This window comes from Rhinatrema bivittatum, chromosome 16, assembly GCF_901001135.1.
Source record: "Rhinatrema bivittatum chromosome 16, aRhiBiv1.1, whole genome shotgun sequence".
Classification (NCBI taxonomy): domain Eukaryota; kingdom Metazoa; phylum Chordata; class Amphibia; order Gymnophiona; family Rhinatrematidae; genus Rhinatrema; species Rhinatrema bivittatum.
The window spans coordinates 24,354,502-24,376,818 of NC_042630.1; the positions used below are offsets into that span (position 1 = coordinate 24,354,502).

Below are 22,317 nucleotides of genomic sequence, written 5' to 3' on the forward strand. Positions count from 1 at the left end.
TGTTGATAGCTTCATATGCCTTTCACCCAAAAATGTGTTGCTTTTCTTAAGTTTTAATTAAATAGAATTAGATGGGATTGGCCCTGTAGTGCAGGTTATCGCATGGTGTGCTGTGATAGAGAAGACTCCTTGAGATGACTCTCCGATGGGGCTAACAGAAGTATTATTACCTTAACTCATCTTGTAATCTGATTGTGGGAACTGCACAGTGATAAGAGACAAAGCCTTAATGGCAATGCTTCTGTTAATTCAACTACTTTTCTGTGCGCCACTATGGCCTCTGCAATTTGCTCTCCTGTATGATAGTGAATCTATATAGAGATATAGATAGTATCAGTTTCTCCAGAGTATTCAAGCTTTTAAACCTCTAAAAACTACTTTCACTTTTAATACCCAAATTTGAATAGTTGCATTAGCTGACAGCTGGCACTTCCCAGAGTAAACAATAGTGAGCAGACGTTATGTTCACTGACTGCCTGGACTATCGCTGCTTTTAAAGTTGAAATGTTTGTCTCATTAACTTCCTGCAGGAATCCATTACTATGAGGAAGATGGATGCAGAAAAGATTAGCTCCAGTGATGCTTTCCCTGTTCTTGAAGCTAAAATATTTCGATTTTACACTTCCATTTTGTATTCTTTTACATTCAGGTAATCGCTGCGTGAAGGGAGAAGAGCTGAGTCTAAAAGGAGAAACGGTTAATGATTGTCATGCAGAAATCATTTCTCGCAGAGGCTTCATAAGGTAAGAAAATATCCCACAAGTTATATGCAGTTGTAGAGAGCTTTTGCAAACCAGTGCAGCATTGTGTGCCTGTGGAGCTGGGTGGGGTACAGGCGGTGCCCTCAGGGGATCAGGGAGTGTGTAGAAGGTTCACAGCTGACAGATGGTGTGATGCATGGGGCAGGATGACATGCAGGCTGTGTGGACCACCAGAGATCAGCGTCCTTCTTATACTGCCATGCCAGTCCAGACAGGTGGGTTATGCTTCCCTGCCCCAGCAGATGGAGACTGAGAACCACAAATTTTCTGGGACATCGCTCACAGTACATGTCTGTGTCCTGTTTAGGCCAATGAATGAACTCTGAAGGATAGCTGGTCCTTGCGTCTTTGGGAGGGAAATTAAAATTGATGGAAGCCGATGCAAAGGGAGGAAAAATTCAGATCATATAGTAACAGGTATTTAAACTAGGGTTGCCAGCTAGCTCCAGATTTTCAGGGCAGTTTGATCCAATCCCCACTGCATGCTGGGATTTATTCCGATTTCCCTATTGCATTCACTAAGAAAAGCCAAGACTATAAGAACCTGCATGTAGGTGAGTTAAAGCAGGACTGGATCAACCTGTCCAATTTAAACTAGGGAGTGGGGGGTGGCAGAAGATACCTAGTGAAATGAGAATGTCACCCCCCCAAGCAATATACAGGAAGTGGAAAGAGAGAGTAACAAAATCAATCAGTTAAACACCCCCCCCCTCCAGAAAAAGTGACTAGGAAGAGCAGCTGGAAAGCTGTGACCACAAATGAAGTTAGAAACCTTGCTTTCATAATGGATACTACTTTATCGTTAAAACCACAGATATCAAAAGACACCAAAAGCGCTTTCTGTAAACTTCATTTAATGCGCTGACTTCGACCATTCTTATGAGATTCTGATTTGAGAACTACTGTTCATTCTTTGGTGTTATCACCACTGGATTACTGTATTGCCCTTTATTTAGGACTTCCCCATAAAACATTAAGTGCTTTACGACTAGTGCAGGATTTGGCAGCTAGGGTCATATCAGGATTATCTCCACGTGAGCATATTTCTCCCACCTCTGTTAATTTGCATCTTCTACCAATTAAATGGAGAATTTATTTCAAAATAATTGTTAGTTTTCAAAAGTTTAAAAGGAATTACTCCACCTAGTGTGGAGTCAGGCTTTACTTACCGTACCTTCTCCAAAAATCATTCATTTAGATAAATCACGTGAGAGATTATTTTACGTTCAGGGCCCTCTCCTCTGGCATGCCCTTCCGCTTATATTAAAGGAAGAGATTTCTTTGTTAAAATTCAGGAAATTGTTCAAAACCTACTTGTTTACTCAGGCATCTGATGGTGTATGATATTGAGTGAGCACTTGAATTCTTCAGGGTATGACTGTAAGCAGATTTGTTGTTGTTTGTCAATATTTATCCTGATTTATGTCTATGTTAAACCAAATTTTATGTATGTTTCTTGTAAACCACTTAGAAATTCTCAATTTGCGGTATATACAGTTTTTAAATAAATAAAATGCTCATTGTTTGAGTAATTAAAATCCCAGACCTGCAAGCCCTAATGGTGAAGGAAGAATTGGACATCGTTGCTGTTACGGAGACGTGGTTCACTGAGTCTCATGATTGGGATGCAGCTATCCTGGGCTATAACTTGTTAAGGAAGGACAGAGAGGACAGAAAAGGGGGATGAGTAGCTCGTTATGTCAAAAACAATATCCAAGCAACTGAACTGCAAGGGACGTGGGGTAAAGAAGAAGCATTATGGACAGTCCTAAAAAGAGAAGATGGTGCTTCCATTTTTTACTGGTGTTATATACAGGCCTCCAACCCAAATGGATGAACTGGCCGTAGAGGCAAAAACTCACAGTAAAAACATTTTTAAATATATCCGAAGCAGAAAGCCTGTGAGGGAGTCAGTTGGACCGTTAGATGATCGAGGGGTTAAAGGGGCACTTAGAGAAGAAAAGGCCATCGCGGAAAGATTAAATGATTTCTTTGCTTCAGTGTTTACTGAAGAGGATGTTGGGGAGGTACCCGTACTGGAGAAGGTTTTCATGAATAATGATTCAGATGGACTGAATCAAATCATGGTGAACCTAGAAGATGTGGTAGACCTGATTGACAAACTGAAGAGTAGTAAATCACCTGGACCGGATGGTATATACCCCCAGAGTTCTGAAGGAACTAAAAAATGAAATTTCAGACATATTAGTAAAAATTTGTAACCTATCATTAAAATCATCCATTGTACCTGAAGACTGGAGGATAGCAAATGTAACCCCAATATTTAAAAAGGGCTCCAGGGGCGATCCGGTAAACTACAGACCGGTTAGCCTGACTTCAGTGCCAGGAAAAATAGTGGAAACTATTCTCAAGATCAAAATCACAGAACATATAGAAAGACATGGTTTAATGGAACAAAGTCAGGATAGCTTTACCCAAGGCAAGACTTGCCTCACAAATCTTCACTTTTTTGAAGGAGTTAATAAGCATGTGGATAAAGGTGAACCGGTAGATGTAGTATACTTGGATTTTCAGAAGGCGTTTGACAAAGTTCCTCATGAGAGGCTTCTAGGAAAAGTAAAAAGTCATGGGATAGGTGGCGATGTCCTTTCGTGGATTGCAAACTGGCTAAAAGACAGGAAACAGAGTAGGATTAAATGGACAATATTCTCAGTGGAAGGGAGTGGGCAGTGGAGTGCCTCAGGGATCTGTATTGGGAACCTTACTTTTCAATATATTTATAAATGATCTGGAAAGAAATACAATGAGTGAGAGAATCAAATTTTCAGATGACACAAAATTATTCAGAGTAGTTAAATCACAAGCAGATTGTGATAAATTGCAGGAAGACCTTGTGAGACTGGAAAATTGGGCATCCAAATGGCAGATGAAATTTAATGTGGATAAGTGCAAGGTGATGCATATAGGGAAAAATAACCCATGCTATAGTTACACAATGTTGGGTTCCATATTAGGTGCTACAACCCAAGAAAGAGATCTAGGTGTCATAGTGGATAACACATTGAAATCGTCTGTTCAGTGTGCTGCGGCAGTCAAAAAAGCAAACAGAATGTGGGAATTATTAGAAAGGGAATGGTGAATAAAACGGAAAATGTCATAATGCCTCTGTATCGCTCCATGGTGAGACCGCACCTTGAATACTGTGTACAATTCTGGTCGCCACATCTCAAAAAAGATATAATTGCGATGGAGAAGGTAAAGAGAAGGGCAACCAAAATGATAAGGGGAATGGAACAACTCCCCTATGAGGAAAGGCTGAAGAGGTTAGGACTTTTCAGCTTGGAGAAGAGATGGCTGAGGGGGGATATGATAGAGGTGTTTAAAATCATGAGAAGTCTAGAACGGGTAGATGTGAATCGGTTATTTACTCTTTCGGATAGTAGAAAGACTAGGGGGCACTCCATGAAGTTAGCATGGGGCACATTTAAAACTATTCGGAGAAAGTTCTTTTTTACTCAACGCACAATTAAACTCTGGAATTTGTTGCCAGAGAATGTGGTTAGTGTAGTTGTTTTAAAAAAGGATTGGATAAGTTCTTGGAGGAGAAGTCCATTACCTGCTATTAAGTTCACTTAGAGAATAGCCACTGCCATTAGCAATGGTTACATGGAATAGACTTAGTTTTTGGGTACTTGCCAGGTTCTTATGGCCTAGATTGGCCACTGTTGGAGACAGGATGCTGGGCTTGATGGACCCTTGGTCTGACCCAGTATGGCATGTTCTTATGTTCTTAACTGGACAGAGACCTGATAGAGGACATCCAAAAGGTGGGAAAGAAGGGAAAAGTGGTGTTCATTGAAGATTTTAATCTTCCAGATGTGGATTGGAGCATCCTTTCTGTGGAATCTAAAAAAAAAAAAAATAGAAAGAGTGGGATACCCTTCAAGGTGCTCTGCTCAAACAAATGGTAATGGAACCCACAAGGGAAGGTGTGATCCTTGATCAGGTGCTCACTAATGGGGACAGTGTCTGATGTTCAGGTAGGGGGCTCACCTGAGCACCAGTGATCATCAGATGGTATGGTTCGATATCTCAAATAGGATACAGAGAAGTCACAAAGACCCGAGTTTTGAGTTTCACAAATACAGAGTTTGTCAAAATAGGAATGTACCTGGAGGAAGAACTGGAAGACTGGGAGAAAACACGTGAGGTGGAACAACAGTGGGTCAAATTAAAAGGAGCTGTTACAAAAGCAACATATCTGTAAGTTAGGAAAGTAAACAAGAGAAAGAGGAAAAAGAAACCAATCTGGTTCTCTAAAGAGGTGGCTGAAAAAATTAAGGCAAAAAGAACAGCATTCAGGAAGTATAAAGGGACACAAGAATATCTGTTAAAAGTGAGGGAGATGAAGAAAGAAATCAGGAAAGCAAAAAGTCAAGCGGAAGAAAGGATTGTCAGAGGTTAAGAGCAGACAAAATTTTTTTAGATATATCTGAGAAAGAAAGGAGGCCTGCAGAGGTATAGTGAAACTGAAAGGTGATAAGCAGCACAATATGGAGAGAGATGAAGAAATGGCAGAAATATTAAACAAATACTTCAGTTTGGTGTTCACTAAAGAAGACCCTGGAGAAGGACCGTTGCTGGTTGACAAGATCTTAGATGGGGGATGGGGTAGATGAAACTCCTTTTATGGAAGAGAATGTATGGGAGGAGCTAGGCAAACCGAAAGTGAACAAGGTCATGGGGCCGGATGAGGCTCATCCCAGGATACTGAGGGAGCTCAGAGATGTGCTGGCGGATTCGCTGAGGGTCCTGTTCAGTAGATCCCTGGAAACGGGAGTGGTGCCGAGTGATTGGAGAAGTGCGGTGGTAGCAGAGAAGAAGCTGGAAACTACAGGCCAGTTAGCCTCACCTCGGTGAAGGGAAAATGAATGAAGACTCGGCTGAAGGAAAGGCTAGCGAACTGTCTACAGTCAGGAGGATTGCTGGACCCAAGGCAGCATGGGTTTACCAGGGGGAAGGTCCTGTCAGACAAATATGATTGATTTTTTTGATTGGGTGACTAAAGAATTAGATCGAGGAAGAGAACTCGATGTGATCTACTTTGATTTCAGCAAAATGTTTGATATGGTCCTGCATAGGAGACTTGTGAATAAAATGAGAAGCTTAGGAGTGAGCGCCAAAGTGGTGGCATGGATTACAAACTGATTGACGGATAGAAGACAACGGGTGATGGTTCTGAAGAGAGAACTGTGATAAGTGAAGTGCCGCAAGGATCGGTGTTGGGACCAGCTCTGTTCAATATCTTTGTGAGGCTTATGTAGCCAGCTTACATCAACAGGATGAACCTTCCTCAGACCCCCCCCCTGCAAAGGTGCCTAGGGTGTCTACAGATCTCTGACCCCAACTTCCTGATCCTCAGGGGCCGATTTGGGTCGGACCGTGCCGGGAGTCCCGGATCCTCCAGCTCCTCCTATCCTTCCACCTCAGCTTCCAGACTCCGACCCGGATGTAGATGCTTTGAATCAGAATCCGCTGGTTGAGGGTGACGACCCACGGATTCTGCGCTTGTTCCAGCGGGAGGAGCCAGTGGATGATACGAAGATCTGCAGCAGAGTGAACACCCGTGATGGAGTAGAAAGAATGAGACGTGATTTAAGGAAGCTGGAAGAGTGGTCGAAGATGTGGCAGCTGGGATTCAATGCCAAGAAGCCCAGAGTCATGCATCCGAGATGCGGTAATCCAAAAGAGCTGTATGTGATGGGGGAGGGGGAGGTGAAAGGTGGTTGTGCACGGAGCAAGAGAGGGACCTTGGGGTGATAGTGTCTAGCGATCTGAAGATGGCGAAGCAATGTGACAAGGCGATAGCTAAACCAGAAGAATGCTGGGCTGCATCGAGAGAGGAATATAGAGTAAGAAAAGGGAAGTGATTATCCCCTTGTACAGGTCCTTGGTGAGGCCTCACCTGGAGTACTGTGTTCAGTTCTGGAGACCGTATCTCCGAAGGGACAGAGAAAGGATGGAGGTGGTCCAGAGAAGGGCGACCAAAAAGGTGGAGGGTCTTCATCGAATGACTTATGAGGAGAGATTGAAGAATCTAAATATGCACACCCTGGAGGAGAGGAGGAGCAGAGGTGATATGATACAGACCTTCAGAAAGCTTTTAATGATGCACTTTGGTCTTTTTCTGCCAACATTTAGTATGTGACTGTATCAATTACAAGAAAATGTTTTAAGTAAACCATCAAATATGATGACTTGAAAAACAGAACAAACAAGTAAAGATCACATGTCCATGCGTGCGCACACATGCATATACACATGTATACATAAAATCCATGTACTCTAATGTTCCAACTCATATATACGTACATTGGGGCTTTTACAAATCATATATACCAGCCAGGATAGAAAGGGCTGTTCTGACTCATACGGCACCTTGTATAACTGCTCTTGTTTGATTTTCAGGTTCCTTTACAGTGAGTTGATGAAGTTTGACTCATCTGCCTGTGAGGACAGCATATTTGAAGCTGCACCGGATGGTAGGCTAATGGTGAAAGCTGGCGTAACCTTCCACCTGTATGTCAGGTCTGTATTGAGATTTGCTGAAGTGATCTTTACTTGTAACAGGAATGGAGTTCTGCCCGTTAGTCAGACTACTGCTGTTGCTTAATGCCAAGTAATTATGATTATCTTCCGGATTTTCCATTTTTCTGGATAAAAACATTGAATTGATGGTTTACTTTCTTCTGTATATATTTTTATACATGTAAATTTATAAAAATATATACTGGCACGCTTGTTCTTAAAGGAAGAACAAGCGTGCCAGAGTTTAAAAAAAAAAAAAGTGTCAGTGAATAGTTTACATTTTGTTTTTAAGACACAAAATTCTTTCTCCTATTTGAAGGAATTGGTTCTTCTGTTTAGCTCTTTGCACCAACGTGTAAAAATCCGATGCAATCGATTACAGTGTAAATGCCCTGGCAGTGGGCACCACCCTGCTGACAGATTTCTGGCTTTGTCTTCTAGTACGGCCCCTTGTGGCGATGGTGCTCTTTTCGATAAGTCTTGCAGTGACCCACCAACCACAGAAGGAGATGTCGCTCACCACCCGCTCTTTGAGAACCCCAAGCAGGGAAAACTGCGCACCAAAGTGGAGAACGGTGAGTTCTAGGCCAGCATCTCGTACCGTTTGGTACGGGGAAGCATCCTTTTCCCGTGCACTTGTCTTTTGAAAAGATGAGCCAGGAAAGCTAGTGTTCTCTTAACGTGCCTTGTTATCTGTTAACAGGCGAGGGCACTATTCCAGTGGAATCCAGTGACATTCTGCCAACATGGGATGGCATCCAGCATGGAGAGAGGCTGCGTACCATGTCCTGCAGTGACAAAATTATGCGCTGGAATGTCTTAGGCTTACAAGGAGCGCTTCTGACGCACTTCCTGCAACCTGTCTATCTCCATTCTGTCACTCTCGGTATGGCCATCCTTACACTTCTTAGTCCAGACGGGTACATTATGTAAAAGCAATGGAGGAAAATCTGTTATTCTGTGTCTTGGTCCTTCAGAAGCTATCAGTTGGGTTTCATTGATCAAGTATATTCATCCTTATTGCTTGAAAAATCATATTTCCTAGCATGTAGCCAGATGGACTCAGGAACAATGGGTTAAGCTCTCCTGCTAGTAAGGTTTCAAAGCTGACCATCACCCTAAATACACCCCTGCAGAGACCTCTGCCCTTCAGTATTTCTCTGTCTCCAGCAGATGGTGGACGTGCTTTCCCTATGGGGATCGCTGTACTTTTTGGAAGAAGAAATTCTACTTGTAAATTGGAGAAAAGATTGAGCCCCGCTCTCCTGCGGTGATTCCTAAAGGTCCCTCCCCGAGTTGAGAATTTCTGAGGTGATTTCCGAGATCCCTCAGAGGTGTGCCTTGGTCCGGTAGCCGGTTCCCAGTGTGGACTTTGCTGCTGAAGCAGCTGTGGGTGCAGGAGGCTGAGCGCGGCGGTGACTGCCAAAGCCCTTTTCCCCCTCGCAGACGAAGACCGTCTCTGTAATCAGCCGGTAAGCGCTGAGCCCAGGTAAGTTTGAGAAAAAAAAAAAGAGAGAAGAGGGTTTACCTCTTGATTCAGAGATGTTTTGGAGAGGTTTCTGTAAGATTTCCTCCAGTCTCTTTGCTCCATGCACTGTACCGACGTCCTGTCGGACAACGCAACGACCGTAGCCTACATCAACTGCCGAGGTGGAACCAAAAGCCAGCAAGTGTCACAGGAGATAGATCTGCTTATGGAATGGGCAGAAATACATCAGATGATCTCAGCCTCCCACGTCACAGGAAAAGACAACGTCAGAGCAGACTTTCTAAGCAGGGAGAGTCTGGTTCCAGGAGAGTGGGCGTTGCCTGCTAAAGCCTTTCAGCTGTTAGTAGATCACTGGGGTCTCCCATCCATTGACCTGCTCTCCGCATCTCCCAATGCGAAGCTTCCCTGATTCTTCAGTTGTAGAAGAGCTCCGTGATCCCTGGGGATCGAGGCTCTCGTTTAGACCTGGCTGGAAGAGTCCCTCTGTGGCCTCTGCTGGGCAGGGTCATTTGCAGAATCGAGCATCTCAGGGGGTTAGTCCTAATAGTAGCTCCAGTTTGGCCCAGGTGACGTAGTATGAGGACATGCGGAGGCTCCTGGTGGAGACCCCACTGTGCCTTCCACCGCACAGGGACCTGCTACAGCAGGGATCGGTTTCTTCATGAGGATCTGACTCGATTCGTCTTATGGTCTGGCTCTAGTGAGTCAGCTCGCCTGATGAAGCAAGGATATTCGACAGAAGTAATTTCCACCTTATTTCGTGTGCAGAAGTTCTCTACGTCCCTTGTGTATGTGGGTCTGGAGAGTATTTGAGGCCTGGTACAAGGAACATGGTGTTTCCCCTCGGATGGTTAAAATCCCACTAATGCTGGAATTTTTGCAGGACGGCTTGAATCAAGGTTTGACCCTTAACTCCTTGAAGGTCCAGGTAGCGGCGCTCTCCTGTTTCAGGGGCGAGGTGCACAGAATCCGCCTGTCGGCTCATCCGGACATGGCCCCTTTTCTGAAAGAGGTGAAGCACCTCCGGCCAGCCCTACAGTAACCTGTTCCTTTGTGGAATCTTAATCTAGTATTGGAGTTTTTGGCAGCGCCCTCCTTTCGGCCTCTGTGCAGTCTTTCCTTGCTTTTATTTACCTCGAAAACTCTGTTCCTGGTGGCTAGATTTTCCGTACATTGCATCTTTTGAACTACAGGCCTTGTGCCTGGAACTATTCCTCCAGATGGCTCCAGGAGCCTCCTCCGTCATTTGAATGTCAGTAGGCTTTTGGTGCAGTATCTGGAAGTCTCAGAACCGGTCCGAAAGACGGAACCACCTGTTTGTCCTTCACGGTGGAAGGAAGCAGGGCGAATCAGCTTCACGGGCTACCATAGCTCGCTGGATTAGGGAGGTGGTCATGGGAGCCTATGTGGAGGCAGGAAAGCCATTACCTTTTCAGGTTAAAGGTCATTCCACTAGGTCTCAGGCAGTCTCATGGGTGGAAGCTAGACTGCTGTCCCCCGTCTATATCTGCCGAGCGGTGACCTGGTCCTCCTTGCACACCTTCTGCAGGTTCTATCGCCTGGACGTTCAGGCCCGAGAGGACGCAGCCTTTGCAAGGGTGGTGCTAACCAGACCGTGGGCAGCCTCCCGCCCCGATCGGGAGTAGCTTTTGTACATCCCATTGGTCCTGAGTCCATCTGGCTGCACGCTAGGAAATGGAGAAATTACTTACCTGATAATTTCGTTTTCCTTAGTGTAGACAGATGGACTCAGCTTCCCGCCCTCGGCTGCCCAAGAATGGTGCCAAGGATTCGCCCCTGAAGTAGATATCGTTTCCAAGAGATTACAGGTAAGCAGACATCCAGTCCCTAGATTAGGGCACCTATAATCAGTTCAGTGTTTGGTTGAGTTACAGTCATGGTTATCTGTTTTTAATCGTTTTTTCACTAGTAGGTCCTCAGTGACTTTTGAAGAGAATACTGGAGGGCTGAGGTCACTGCAGGGGGGTGTATGTAGGGTGACATCAGCTTTGAAACCTGACTCCGTCTCCATCTGCTGGCAGGGGTGCATAACCCATTGGTTCTGAGTCCCATCTGTCTACACTAAGGAAAACAAAATTATCAGGTAAGTAATTTCTCCATTATTCACTTATATATATAATATATATTTTTTTTTACCAATTTATTTTTTTACTTGCAGGTTATCTGTACAGCCAGGGTCATCTTACACGTGCAATTTGCTGTCGCATGTCAAGAGATGGAGATGTTTTCCAGCAGGGTCTTCCTCCATCATTCACTGTCAACCACCCTGAGGTACTGTGGAAACCCTGTGCCATGTGCACTTTGCCAGCTGCTGGCTGTCGAGGACCACCCAGCTAGTTGAGTTTGCATGCCGTTTCTGTTGTATGCAAATATCTAATCCATATTCATTGTGGAGAAAGATTGCTTTGTACTCAGTGGGACAAAGAATGCGCTTACATTTTAACTGCAGCCGTTACACCAGTTTTGACAACAAAAGTATGTGTGTACTTTTGCTTTGAAACATGTTGTGGATACCAAGTATCTGCGGAAACTTGCTTTCCTGAACATACCCAGATCGGTCCAAACAAGTGGGTTTTGCATCCCTACCAGCAGATGGAGTCAGAGAAACAAAGTGAGGCACTGCTACATAAGAGAAAGTGCCATCTGCAGCCTCTTCAGTATTTCTCTGACTCCAGCAGATGGTAGAGGTACAATCCTGCAGTCTGAAAGAAAGAAATATATATAAAGAAGAGAAGGCTAGTAGAAGATTCAGAAGAAGCTCCCTGAGGTGTTAGGCTCCTTGTTGGACCACCCCTCAGGTCGAGCCGGGGGGGGGGGGGGGGAGAGTTGGGAACACCTTGTCAGTTGCTTGCCCGCGTTCTGCCGTTGATCTTGATAGCCAGGTGACTGGCTCCCTCAAGACTGCCCAGATCCAGGAAAGTATCCCTGCTTGGTTTTTGGTTGTTTTTGCCTGCAGGTAAAATTTATTTTTGGGGGGGGGGAGGCAAACAGCTTGAGAGCTGGGGGGCGGACAGCACGGCTTGCAGCGGTGCAGGAGCCTTTAAGCAGCGGGAACTGCTGGCTGGGGGGCAGGTACGACTCGCACCTGGGGGTCCCGAGAAGGAGTTGTGCTGGGGATTGGCTCTGAGGTGTTCGGCAGTGCAGCGGCTTTGATGTGGTCGCGTTTGGTTTCCTGCTCGCCACTGGGCCTGCGATCGAGTCTCCTTGCGGTGGCCGATTTTTTTTTTTTTTTCCCGCTCGTTAGTTGGCACGGAGGGTGCGAGAGGTCCGGCTCGGGTGAGCGCTTAAGGCCAGCCGATTGGGAGTCTGCGTTGCGTTCGGTGCAGGTGCACGCGCAATGGCGCCAAAACCGCAGAAGGTGGCCTGCCGCTCGTGTGGCCTGTAGGCAGCGCGCTTAAACTACCATTTCCTTTGCACGGGCTGCGCTTCAGGAGAGGAGGGTTCCTCAGTGGGTGTTAAGCATCTGAGCGTCTCCCCCGACAACCGAGGGTGGTGTCTGCGACGGCCAAGGAGTCGGGGGGGCTGGGGCTGGGTTGCGTCCTCTTCAGCGGGGGAGCCTAGAGACTCTTCCCCTTCCTCTGCCTCTGGTGTTTCAGGAGAGTCCGGGTAGAGAGGAGGGCTCTGAGGACAGAATTTTTTTACCAGATTTTGTGCTTCTGATGCATAAAGCCTTCCTAGCAAGGAAAGGAGTGAAGGATAAGAGGTTCGTGTGATGTCCGTGTGTCGGTTGTCGTCGTCGTCCCCCCACACCCCCCCGTGCCGAAGAGGTATAGGAGGGACCGGGGATTTGCTACAGCACTTGGGTCTGTGTCGTGCGGAGCCGGCATTGGACTTCAATGACAGGGAGGATTCCGATGATCCACAAGATAACCATTTGGCCTGTCAAGCGGGTGGATCCAGATGCTGATGGGGTGGTAGCACCCAGGACAGATCCTGATGTGGTAAAGGACAACCCGGATCAGGATCATTTCCCGGTTCCAGAGGGAGATGATCCCAGAGTGGTTCATTTATTTAAGAAGGAGGAACTGTGCCCTCTTAGTCCCCCAGGTGTTGGAGGAATTGGAGGTTAAGGTGACTCAAGAGGAGTCGGATAATGAGAGCGTTAATCCAGTTCTGGATGGACCACAGGGCCTTCTAAGTACTTTTCCATTGCCTAAGAAGATCCAGAAGTTGGTTAACTGGGAGTGGGACTTCCCAGAGGCAGGCCTCAAGGTGGCCAGAGCTATGGCGAAACTATACACCCTGATGGAGGAGAGTTTGGAGATCCTTCAGGTACCGAAGGTGGATGCTGTGGTTTCGGCGGTCACTAAGAGACTACCATCACGGTGGCGGGTGCAATTGCTTTGAAGGATGTGCAGGACTGCAAGTTGGATATTCAACTCAAGCGCATGTTTGAGGTTTCTGTGCTAAGTCTATGGGTGGTGGTGTGTGCCAGCCTGGTGCAGAGGGTCTGCCTGTATTGGGTGCAGAAGGCCCAAGAGCAGACTTCCGCGAGGAATAGCCCTTTGCAGGCAGCCCGTTTAGAGGACAGAGTCGCTTATATAGCGGATGCTCTAAGTTTTGGTTTGGACATCGGCCAGGAGTATAGTTTCGGTGGTGGCGGCCCGCAGGCTTCCCTGGTTGTGCAGTTAGTGGACATGTGGTCTAAGGCTCAGCTGGGTAACCTGCCCTTTAGAGGGAAGCTCCTGTTGGGGAGGATTTGGATAAGTTGATGAAGACATTGGGAGAATCGAAGGATAACAAGTTGTCTGAGGATAAGTGGACCAGTAAGAAGGCCCTTCCCCCCTCAGTTGAGGTTTAGGGATTCGTGGCCGTTTCGCTCAGGCAGAACCACTTCCAACGCTCCTTCGAAGTCAGCCAGCGGTCGCTAAAAGTCCTTTTGTGGAGGCTGCAGAGGTTCTAGAGATGGTCCCAGTCAAGAGGCCAGTGGTGGAAAGTCAACAGCAATGAAGCCAGGGCCCCCCACTCCTGCGTAGAAGCCGTAGGGGCAGATTGTCCAGCCTTTATAAGGAGTGGGCCAACATTACCTCGGACCGTTGGGTACTGGAGGTCATAAGAGACAGCTACACGCTTGAGTTTTTGTGCCCAGTCAGGGAGGCCTTTCTCGAGTCTCTTGTGGTTTCTTGAAGCAAGCGGAAGGTTATGTGGGGGACGCTGCAAAAGCTACTAGATTTGCATGCCATAGTGCCCATACCGTGGGAGGATCATGGGCAGGTGCAGGGTGCATTTCTTCCCATTCATGACCTGTAGAAGGTGAACAGGGCTGCGTTTTTGTATGGAGACAGTGTGCACGGTGGTAGCAGCAGTCTGCAGGACTTGACAGAGGCATATTTTCATATCCTGATTTGACTGGGCCATCAGAAGTTTCTTCGCTTCATGGTGCTGGGTCAGCATTTTCAGTTTCGGGCTCTTCCTTTTAGCCTGGCGATGGCACCACGAACCTTCACCAGAGTGGCTGCAGCTCTATGCAAGGAGAGAGTTCTGGTTCATCCGTACCTGGATGATTTGGCTCATTCGAGCAAAGTCAGAGGAGTGCAAGAGGTCACTTCAACAGGTGATGAACACCTTGCATGGCTGCTTCGTCTGGCGTTACCAACGGCTTGGGATTACTTGCAAGTGCTCGGGTCCCTGGCATCCATGTTGGATTTGGTTCCGTGAGCCCTCTTCGGTTTGCTCTGTGGTCAGAACAATATCATCTGCCGTTGCCCCTGCTGCGAGAATCCAGGTCCACTCTCTCTTGGTGGCTGTCTCGGTGCAATCTGAGGAAGGGAATTGAAGGGTTTATAATGCTATGCACACTGCTGAAGGAGCTGAGTAGCTGTGTGTTAACACGATTGTTGTAAAAAACCTGTGCTACTCCAAGGAGCAAATAGTTTGTTCCCCCCCCCCCCCCCTTTTTTTTATTGTTTCCTGCTCTGTCTCTAATAAAAAGTTCGGTTTCAGATTACAAGCTGCCTGCCGTCTCATCACTCGAAATTAACAGAATGGACCTGGAACCCCTGGACTAGGCAGTGGTCACCACGAATGTAAGACTCAGGGGTTTGGATTTTTCAGATTTAGTTTTTTGGGGGTTTCCAACCCTTTCGGTTTCCCTGTTCGCCTGAAAGAGAGGTTTTGGGGGATACATCTTGGCTTGCGTACAGGTCAATACCGAAGAGGCTGCAGATGGCACTTTCTGTTATGTAGCAGTGCCTCAAAGATTTGTTTCTCTGACTCCATCTGCCGGTAGGGATGCAAAACCCTCTTATTTGGACTGATCTGTGGTATTACAGCAACGAAAATTAGAAGGTAAGAACCAATTTTCCTTTTTCTACAGGTAGAAAAGAACATGCATAAAGTTGAAAAAGCCATCCGCATGCACACTTTTTTTTTTTTCCCCCCTGACCTCTCATTGCGGCTAGAAGTACACTCGTGAACGAATGCAGACTTTCCACCAGTTTTAGGGAGGGGGATTTAATTTTCAGATGGCTGATTAGCATGTGTAAACTGATTATGTTGCTGTGAGAATTGTCTTCTCTTCTTGAATGGTTATAAATGATTTTCTCGGTGCCGGTGGACACTTGAACTAGTATTTTCTGCCCTTGTGATTATAAATCAGAACTTTGCTTCTCACTTTTTATCTAGAGTGGCAGAATCTCTTGCTACAACCCTTTTTGTTTGCGCCAATCTTCTCTTTATGTAGGTTGGTCGAGTGAGCGTGTACGATTCTACCAGGCAGACTGGCAAGACCAAGGAATCCAGCGTGAACTGGTGTTTTGCTGATGACGTCACTGTAGAAGTCTTGGATGGAACCAAGGGCAAAATAGATGGGTCAGAATGTGTTTTATTTATATTCTCCTTTTTGGCACTTCAAAGTGGATTACGTACAGGTAGTGTAGGTATGGATTAAGTCTTTTTCACTTGTTGCACTGTAATGCAAGGGAGGGGAGGTGCTTTGCTAACAGACATCACCTGGATAGCGAGGAATACCATGCGCGTGTTCTTGTCTTTGACACGTCACGTCTTCCTCAGACTTTACTTTTGGGTAGTGCACGTGCCACGTCGTAGACGCGTTGGTATGAACTACTGTGGGTTGAAGATTCGGCGTTGAGCTTATTCTGTGATAAATCTTTTTAAGTTATAAAGGTAGAGCAACGAGCAAGGCAAAACGTTGAACGTAGGCATGACGACTGCAGGTTCGGTTCTTGAAATTCAAGATGTTAAGAGCGACAGCTGACGCAGGGATATCAAGCCTAACCTGTTTTGTTGGGTTTTTTTTTTTTCTAGACCAAAGCTTGATGTTTCCAGATTGTCCAAGCAGAGCATATTCGCCCTGTTCAGAGGGCTGTGTGAATATACAGGCAGGCGTGACTTGCTGGAGCATGCCACCTACAGTGACGTCAAGCAGGCAGCCCTGGACTACCAGACTGCTAAAGAACGCTTCTTCAAGGCAGTAGAGGAGATGGGTTATGGGAGCTGGATATGCAAGCCGCAGGAAGAGAAGAGTTTTTCTCTTGCTAATGAATAATACAGTTTTTGTGTGTAAAAGTTTGTTCTTAATGGAACTAGACATGTTGTTTAGGCTTGAAGGAGCAGTGTGTGCGGGAGGGGAAGGGTCTGTTACTTTCACATGTGCCCCTTCTCCGGATTCTGCACTGCACCCCTTTTATGTTTCTGGGACACTCCCTCCTCCACCTCACCATTCCCCTTTTATCAAATGTCCATAGAGGCCCAAAGTCATTGGTGAAGCGGGAGTCCAAACAAAAGATGCAGTTCAGATTTTAGGTATTTTTAAGAGGGATTTTGTGTTTGTGTGTTTGTTTGTTTTTATTTTTTTTTTTTAAGGTCTTTTTTTTATCTCAGTAATTTTTGTTATGAAATGTGTTTTTCCTTTTAAGTTTTAAACATTGAATAGTTCCGGCCTAGAGGCCAAATCTCCTTAACATTAAACTGTATATTATAATTTCCAATTGTTTGATTAGCACAAATACATTTTGGAATGGAGCTACATTAGCATTTTCATTGCTACAGCTGCTCTCCAACTCCAGAACCTTAGCCCATGATCAGGACTGGTAGCAAACGTGCATGCATTTTAAACATAAATTTGGGAATTTATCCAATACTATTAAAAAGATAATGTTGATATATGTTATGTTAATTCTTAGAAATAAATTTGTGGGATCGTTAGTCCTTCTGGAAATGAGCTCTGTAATGTTAAAGACCTGTCTGAAGCAGAAGCCAGGCTCTGTATAAGTTACTTGTGTGTTAGAGCAGTAGACTTGGGTTTTCTCCCTGACGCTTCCTACGTTTGGCACCTCGAATGCTCTTGCAGTGGAGCAGCGTACACACGTGGCCCGTGTCCTAGAGGTGGATGGGGATCTGTCATCCCTTGGACCATCTTCATGTGCATTCTATAAAGAAATTGTCGTCCTGTAGATTAGTCAGCCAGGCGTGAGAGAGAGCCAATTTTACAGCCATTTATGTGCAGAAACGAAGTGCAACAAACCAAAACTGGAAAATGTGCTTAATGTATTTCTTGGCTAGCTTTTGGGAGTTAAACTTTATGCAGTGTAAACAAAATGAACAGGTCATGTTAAAAGGACAATGTTACCTGACATATTACACCATCATCTATAATTCATTTGTATATTCAGGTAAACATCTTTTTGCCTTGATCTGATAAAGGGAGCAACTCCCAAAAGCCAGTCAAGAAATATGTTTTTTAAATCGTCTTAACGTATTACTTTTTCTGATGGTCTTTTTCTGTGTATTCCTGTGGACTAACGTGGTATCCCTGCTACCATGCAGCCATTCAGCAGAGCACTGGTCTCAGAGTTTGTAATCGCTGTGATTGCATTGGAAGGCCCTCTTTCCTGGTTGAGGTTTACATTATGTGATAAAGGTTTCCTCCCACTTCAGCAGTTGCCTCCTGTTCTTCTGGGCTTCCTGTCTGGATGCATCCAGATTTGACTATGCTACGGCAGCCCTGAGTCTCCATTTGCAGCTAGCCAGGGGTTTTTCTCCTGGTTTGTTTTGTTGGTTTTTAATATATATATATATATCTCCCTCCCAACTCTGCTTAGCCATCACAGCAACAATCGTTGATCAGGGCCCAGAGCTGCAGCTTCTTCCAGAATAAGCCTTATTTGTTAATTTTCACCACTGTCGCTGCTGCCTCTTGCACTAGCTGTAATAAATGCATTAAATCTGATTTAATGTCTGTCCTCACAGATTTCATGGAAGAAAAGTACTTATAATAATTCTTAGCATTGTTATAGCACAGCTGGACATGTGATCAATCCCTGCTCCGGAGTGCTTAAAACCTTAGCAGGTACCTGAAGCAACAGGGAGAAAGTGAGTTGGGCTGGATCACAAAGTGTGTCCCTTAGCTTTAAGCACTAGGGGTCACTCTTTCAGGAGTGTGAGTTCCAGGTCTCAAAACTGGACATACAGCCAATCATTTTATTTTGTTATAGGTAGCTGTACCTAGACTAGAGGAGAACAGCCCTTTCATTTTAAAAAGGAGGAAATTTAAATAAACTCTGCTGTAACCTGGCTCTCTTGCAAGCATTTCTTGCGCTGTGTTGAAAGGAACTATGCCTGGATTCATTGTGAGCTTTTCCTGCCCTGGATCAGTGTAGTGATGGCCAGGCTGATTGGGAAGGCACCCCAACAAAACCATTATTGCCATTTATAGCACTTCAGCAGTTTCCCTGCGGATGATGCTAATTTTGGTAACCTTTAAACCTAGGAAAAGTTTTACCATGTGCACATAGTGGAACCGACACCTTTTAAAGTCTACATAAGTAGCCCTTAGTTATGGAAGATTAAAATAATAATTTCCAGCTAGGTTTTATCTGTACTGTTAGATGTACTTGTGTGAATTATATTTTTTGTTTGCTGCATAAAATGAAATATTGTCTGGACCATAGGATTTGGCATCCTCGTGAGCTATGATTTCTTCTTTAACGATGACCACCATGCATTCCAACAGCTTGTTGCCATTTATTCTCCTTTAAAGCAAAAGTACTAGCAACAAACACTAAATTAGATTTTGTTTGGTTTTTTTTTTTTTAATTCACATTCTTCCTTTTGTGACTGGTCAGTCAGTTTAAAGCAGATTATATTGTAGTTGCATCAACTTTTTTTTTTTGTTCTGTGTGGTATGAGAATATTACTTTTTTTTTTTTTAATATTATAAGCTCCCTCCAATTATCAAGGGCTACTTTTCAGAATATGCCCTAGTGAAGCAGACCACTCGTCCAAGTTCCCCATCTTTCCTCTGCCTATGGCCAGTCAGGGTCACTTGGAAGATGTGCCTCACAGATCCTCAGGGGGTGGCTGCTGGCAGTAATGTGGCATTCCCACAAGCCTGCCTATGGTGTCTGACCCAGCCATGATACTAGAGTGCAAAAGCCCAGCAATCTGGCTCATTAGTAGATCCAATTCCTTATTGCTCATTCCCAGGAATAAACGGTGGTTTTCCCCATGTCCACTCAGCTAATTATTTGTGGTCTTTTCCTCCAGGAACGTGACCAGACTGGTTTTAAAGCAAGCTGTGTTAGATGCTTTGAATACAGCCTCCGGCAACAAATTCCTGAGTAATAGCTGTTAATATATCTGTCCTCTAAAACTGGGTTCTTTTTGCCAGCTATACTACTACCTATAATTGCATCCTCCAGCCACAAATTCCACAGCTTAATTGTGCATTGGAAAAAAAAAAAAAGCTTTCTTAAATTTGCTTTAAATATGTTACCAGTTAGTTTCAGGCCATGTGCCCTAGTGTAGGGAACAGTTATTTCCTCTTTCAAACAGTATGATTTATCTCTTCCACTCATGATTTTATAAACGTCCATCCTAGCCCCCTCTCCGTCATCTCTTCAGCATAAGCCTGTCTTACCTTCCTTCAGAAAGGAGCCATTCCAGCCCCTTTAATATTTCAGTAAAAATGAGCAAGTGTTCCACAGGAAAAGACTCTCTCTCTACCCAATGTAAGACATGGAGTTGGTCCTTACCCATTTACAGAATAAAAGCTGATTAGGTTATCCTTATGACCCAGCTGCCTGCTGACTTGAGCTGAGCTTCTCTTCCTTAGCAGGTACCTGTCTGAGTCCCTTTTGATTTTAGATTAGATTTTGCACTAGAAGTAAAGCATAGTAGAGTAGTTGGAACTTGTAAAGTGCTCACACACATCTCAGTCTGAAACCATTTTCTATGCTATGGAAGGACAAGGGAGGCCTCCAGCTGCATGGGGCTACATCCACTTGTATGTAAATGTTTAGGGGGATCCTTGGTCAAATTGTATGTTTCAGGAAATCTCGAAGTGAACAGAAGCTAACACGACCTCTACCTGGTACAAAATTAAAACAAGTCTATAAAACATCCAACCACAAAATCAATAGTAATAGACTGATAAGAATAAAAAAGAGAATATGGCATGTGCACATTTGGACACCTTATTACTTTTTTTTTTTGTTAAGGCCCAAAGCATTGGTTGACTCAAGCCTTCAATGAGTCATGTAAAAAATGTCATAGTTAAACAAGTTACTTGAATCCTTCTGATCTCTTGCATTGTGATCTGTCTACTTTCAACAACCGTGAGTTCCTCAAATAGTGTGTGAGCATTTGAAAATGAAGATAATTCACTCTTACAAAGCAGGAGAAGACTATTAAAAAAAATAAAATAAAATCTCCAAATGCTTCCAGCTTGTTATTTCAACTTCTCAAACACTCTTGTCAAGGCAAGATCTAGAAAAGCAAGAAGTGCTAGCAAATGGAGACAATGTTTCACAGACACTGTACATAATAACCCAGTGTGCCACCTGCAGTCTTGCAGTATTTCTCTGTCTCCAGCAGATGACAGATGGTGTAAAACCCACAGTCTGGGAGAGAGAGTAAAAAAAAAAAAAAAAGATTAAAAGACTAAATTTCTGGATCCTCCCAGGGTGTTGTGAGGTCCTGGTGGGGCTATCCCCAGAGGTTTGAGATGGATGAGCAGGGGGTTTGTGACCCTTCTGATAGCTCAGTCCAGAGGTCTTTGGGGTGGACATCAGGTTGTCCAGATCCCTCATCCCCCACGAGACAATGGTGGAACCTTCTGCACTGCAAGCCCAATGGAGCAGAGAAGTATCCCTTTTATATGGCTTTTTCCTGGGCTGGCTTGCTAAAGATTGGTGAAAGACTGATATATAGCCAGTGATTTGGCTCTTTTCGGATCTGCCATGCAGCCTGTGCTCCTGGAGCTGAAACCTCTGCACCAAAGGAAAATATTGGTTTCTTTGCATCCTTATTTGTTCTCAGTATAAAAGAAAAAAAACAAGGAACTAGTTTGAGGAATCTGTGCAGCAGCAGAGTTCTGGGGTGGAGGGAGCTACCTTAGCAACTCGGGGAACTCAGCAATGGGGTTTGTCAGCAGCTTCTCTGCCTGGATGTTGGCTTCTTGATGCTGAGGGACTGTTCTGCTTGCTGTTGAGGTTCTGGTGATACCGTGGGTGTGGTGAGGACCAGCGTGCGTGTGCAGCAAAGCAGCATGGCGTTCATGGGTCTGTGTCGAGCATGGCTGCACTGGTACAATGAGCCTTGTGGGTGACGGTCTAGTGCTGAGGCTTTCCCTGTCAGTGCAGAAGTGGCTGCCACTTTCGATTCCCTGGCAGGAGAGAGAGAGGAATCCCTCCTCAACTATTGCTGACAGTTCCCTATCCTGTGGAGTTGCAGAAAGGCACCCTGAGAAGTTGTCTGGTTCTGATAGAGGTGTCTTCTGCCAGTTTTAATTTGCTTATGCACAAAGCTCGTTTAGTGGAACAGGCAGTGAGGAATGCTGGCTCTAATGGCAAGTCAAGAGGCCTGAACTGTTGAGAAGCTAGTCAGGCCTTCAATGATTTTCGGTGCTGAATGTTGAACGGGTGCAGGCAGGCTTTGCTTAGCCATGTGGTAGGCAGTGCTTCTTTTCCCACGTGTGTAGGTGCGTGCGCATATTCTCTCCACATGGAGATTACATGCACAGGCACCTGTGCGCGTAAGGCTGTGGCCTAGATTTGAGCGCATACATCTGCAGTCTAGACTTGAGTGCATGTTTGTGCAGGTACTTGAACGTGTATTTGCGTAGGTACTTGTGCACATAAGGCTGCGACCTAGATGGAGCACGCATTTGCATGGGTACTTGTGCGCATAAGACTACAATCTAAACTTGAGCGCATATTTGCTTAAGTACTTGTGCGTGTATGTCCACATCTTGTACGAGTGTGTATTTGTGCATGTACTGTGCGTGTGTATGACTGCAACCTAGGCTTGAGCACGCATTTGCATGCTTCTTTAGAGGGGTGTGCGTGTACGCCTGGGTGGCATTGGTGTGTGTAAAAAGATAAGAACTGTAAAGTGCATAAGAGTCTGCTCCTGAAGGGGAGGGGCATGCAGTTGTACTGAGCCTTTGTCTTAGCTGCATCTTGCTGGCAATAAAAGTCTATCTTTACGGATCAGTTGTCTGGACCTCCTTACTGACTAAAAGAGACGGTTACACTA

The 22,317-nt window shown here is 45.2% G+C and overlaps 1 protein-coding gene across 3 annotated transcripts in view; it reads left to right on the plus strand.

Moving 5' to 3' along the window:
• The window catches only part of ADAR (adenosine deaminase RNA specific), a 55,456-nt gene extending 36,723 nt beyond the window's left edge, over positions 1-18,733 (plus strand). For all 3 annotated transcript variants that reach the window (XM_029579468.1, XM_029579466.1, XM_029579467.1), the window contains exons 9-15: positions 650-743; positions 7,191-7,310; positions 7,752-7,885; positions 8,014-8,196; positions 10,979-11,091; positions 15,503-15,630; positions 16,087-18,733. In XM_029579468.1, coding sequence (XP_029435328.1) covers positions 650-743; positions 7,191-7,310; positions 7,752-7,885; positions 8,014-8,196; positions 10,979-11,091; positions 15,503-15,630; positions 16,087-16,327 — 1,013 coding nt within the window. In that variant the 3' untranslated portion in view covers positions 16,328-18,733. The remainder of the gene's footprint in view (positions 1-649; positions 744-7,190; positions 7,311-7,751; positions 7,886-8,013; positions 8,197-10,978; positions 11,092-15,502; positions 15,631-16,086) is intronic.
• The last annotated feature ends 3,584 nt before the right edge of the window (positions 18,734-22,317 follow it).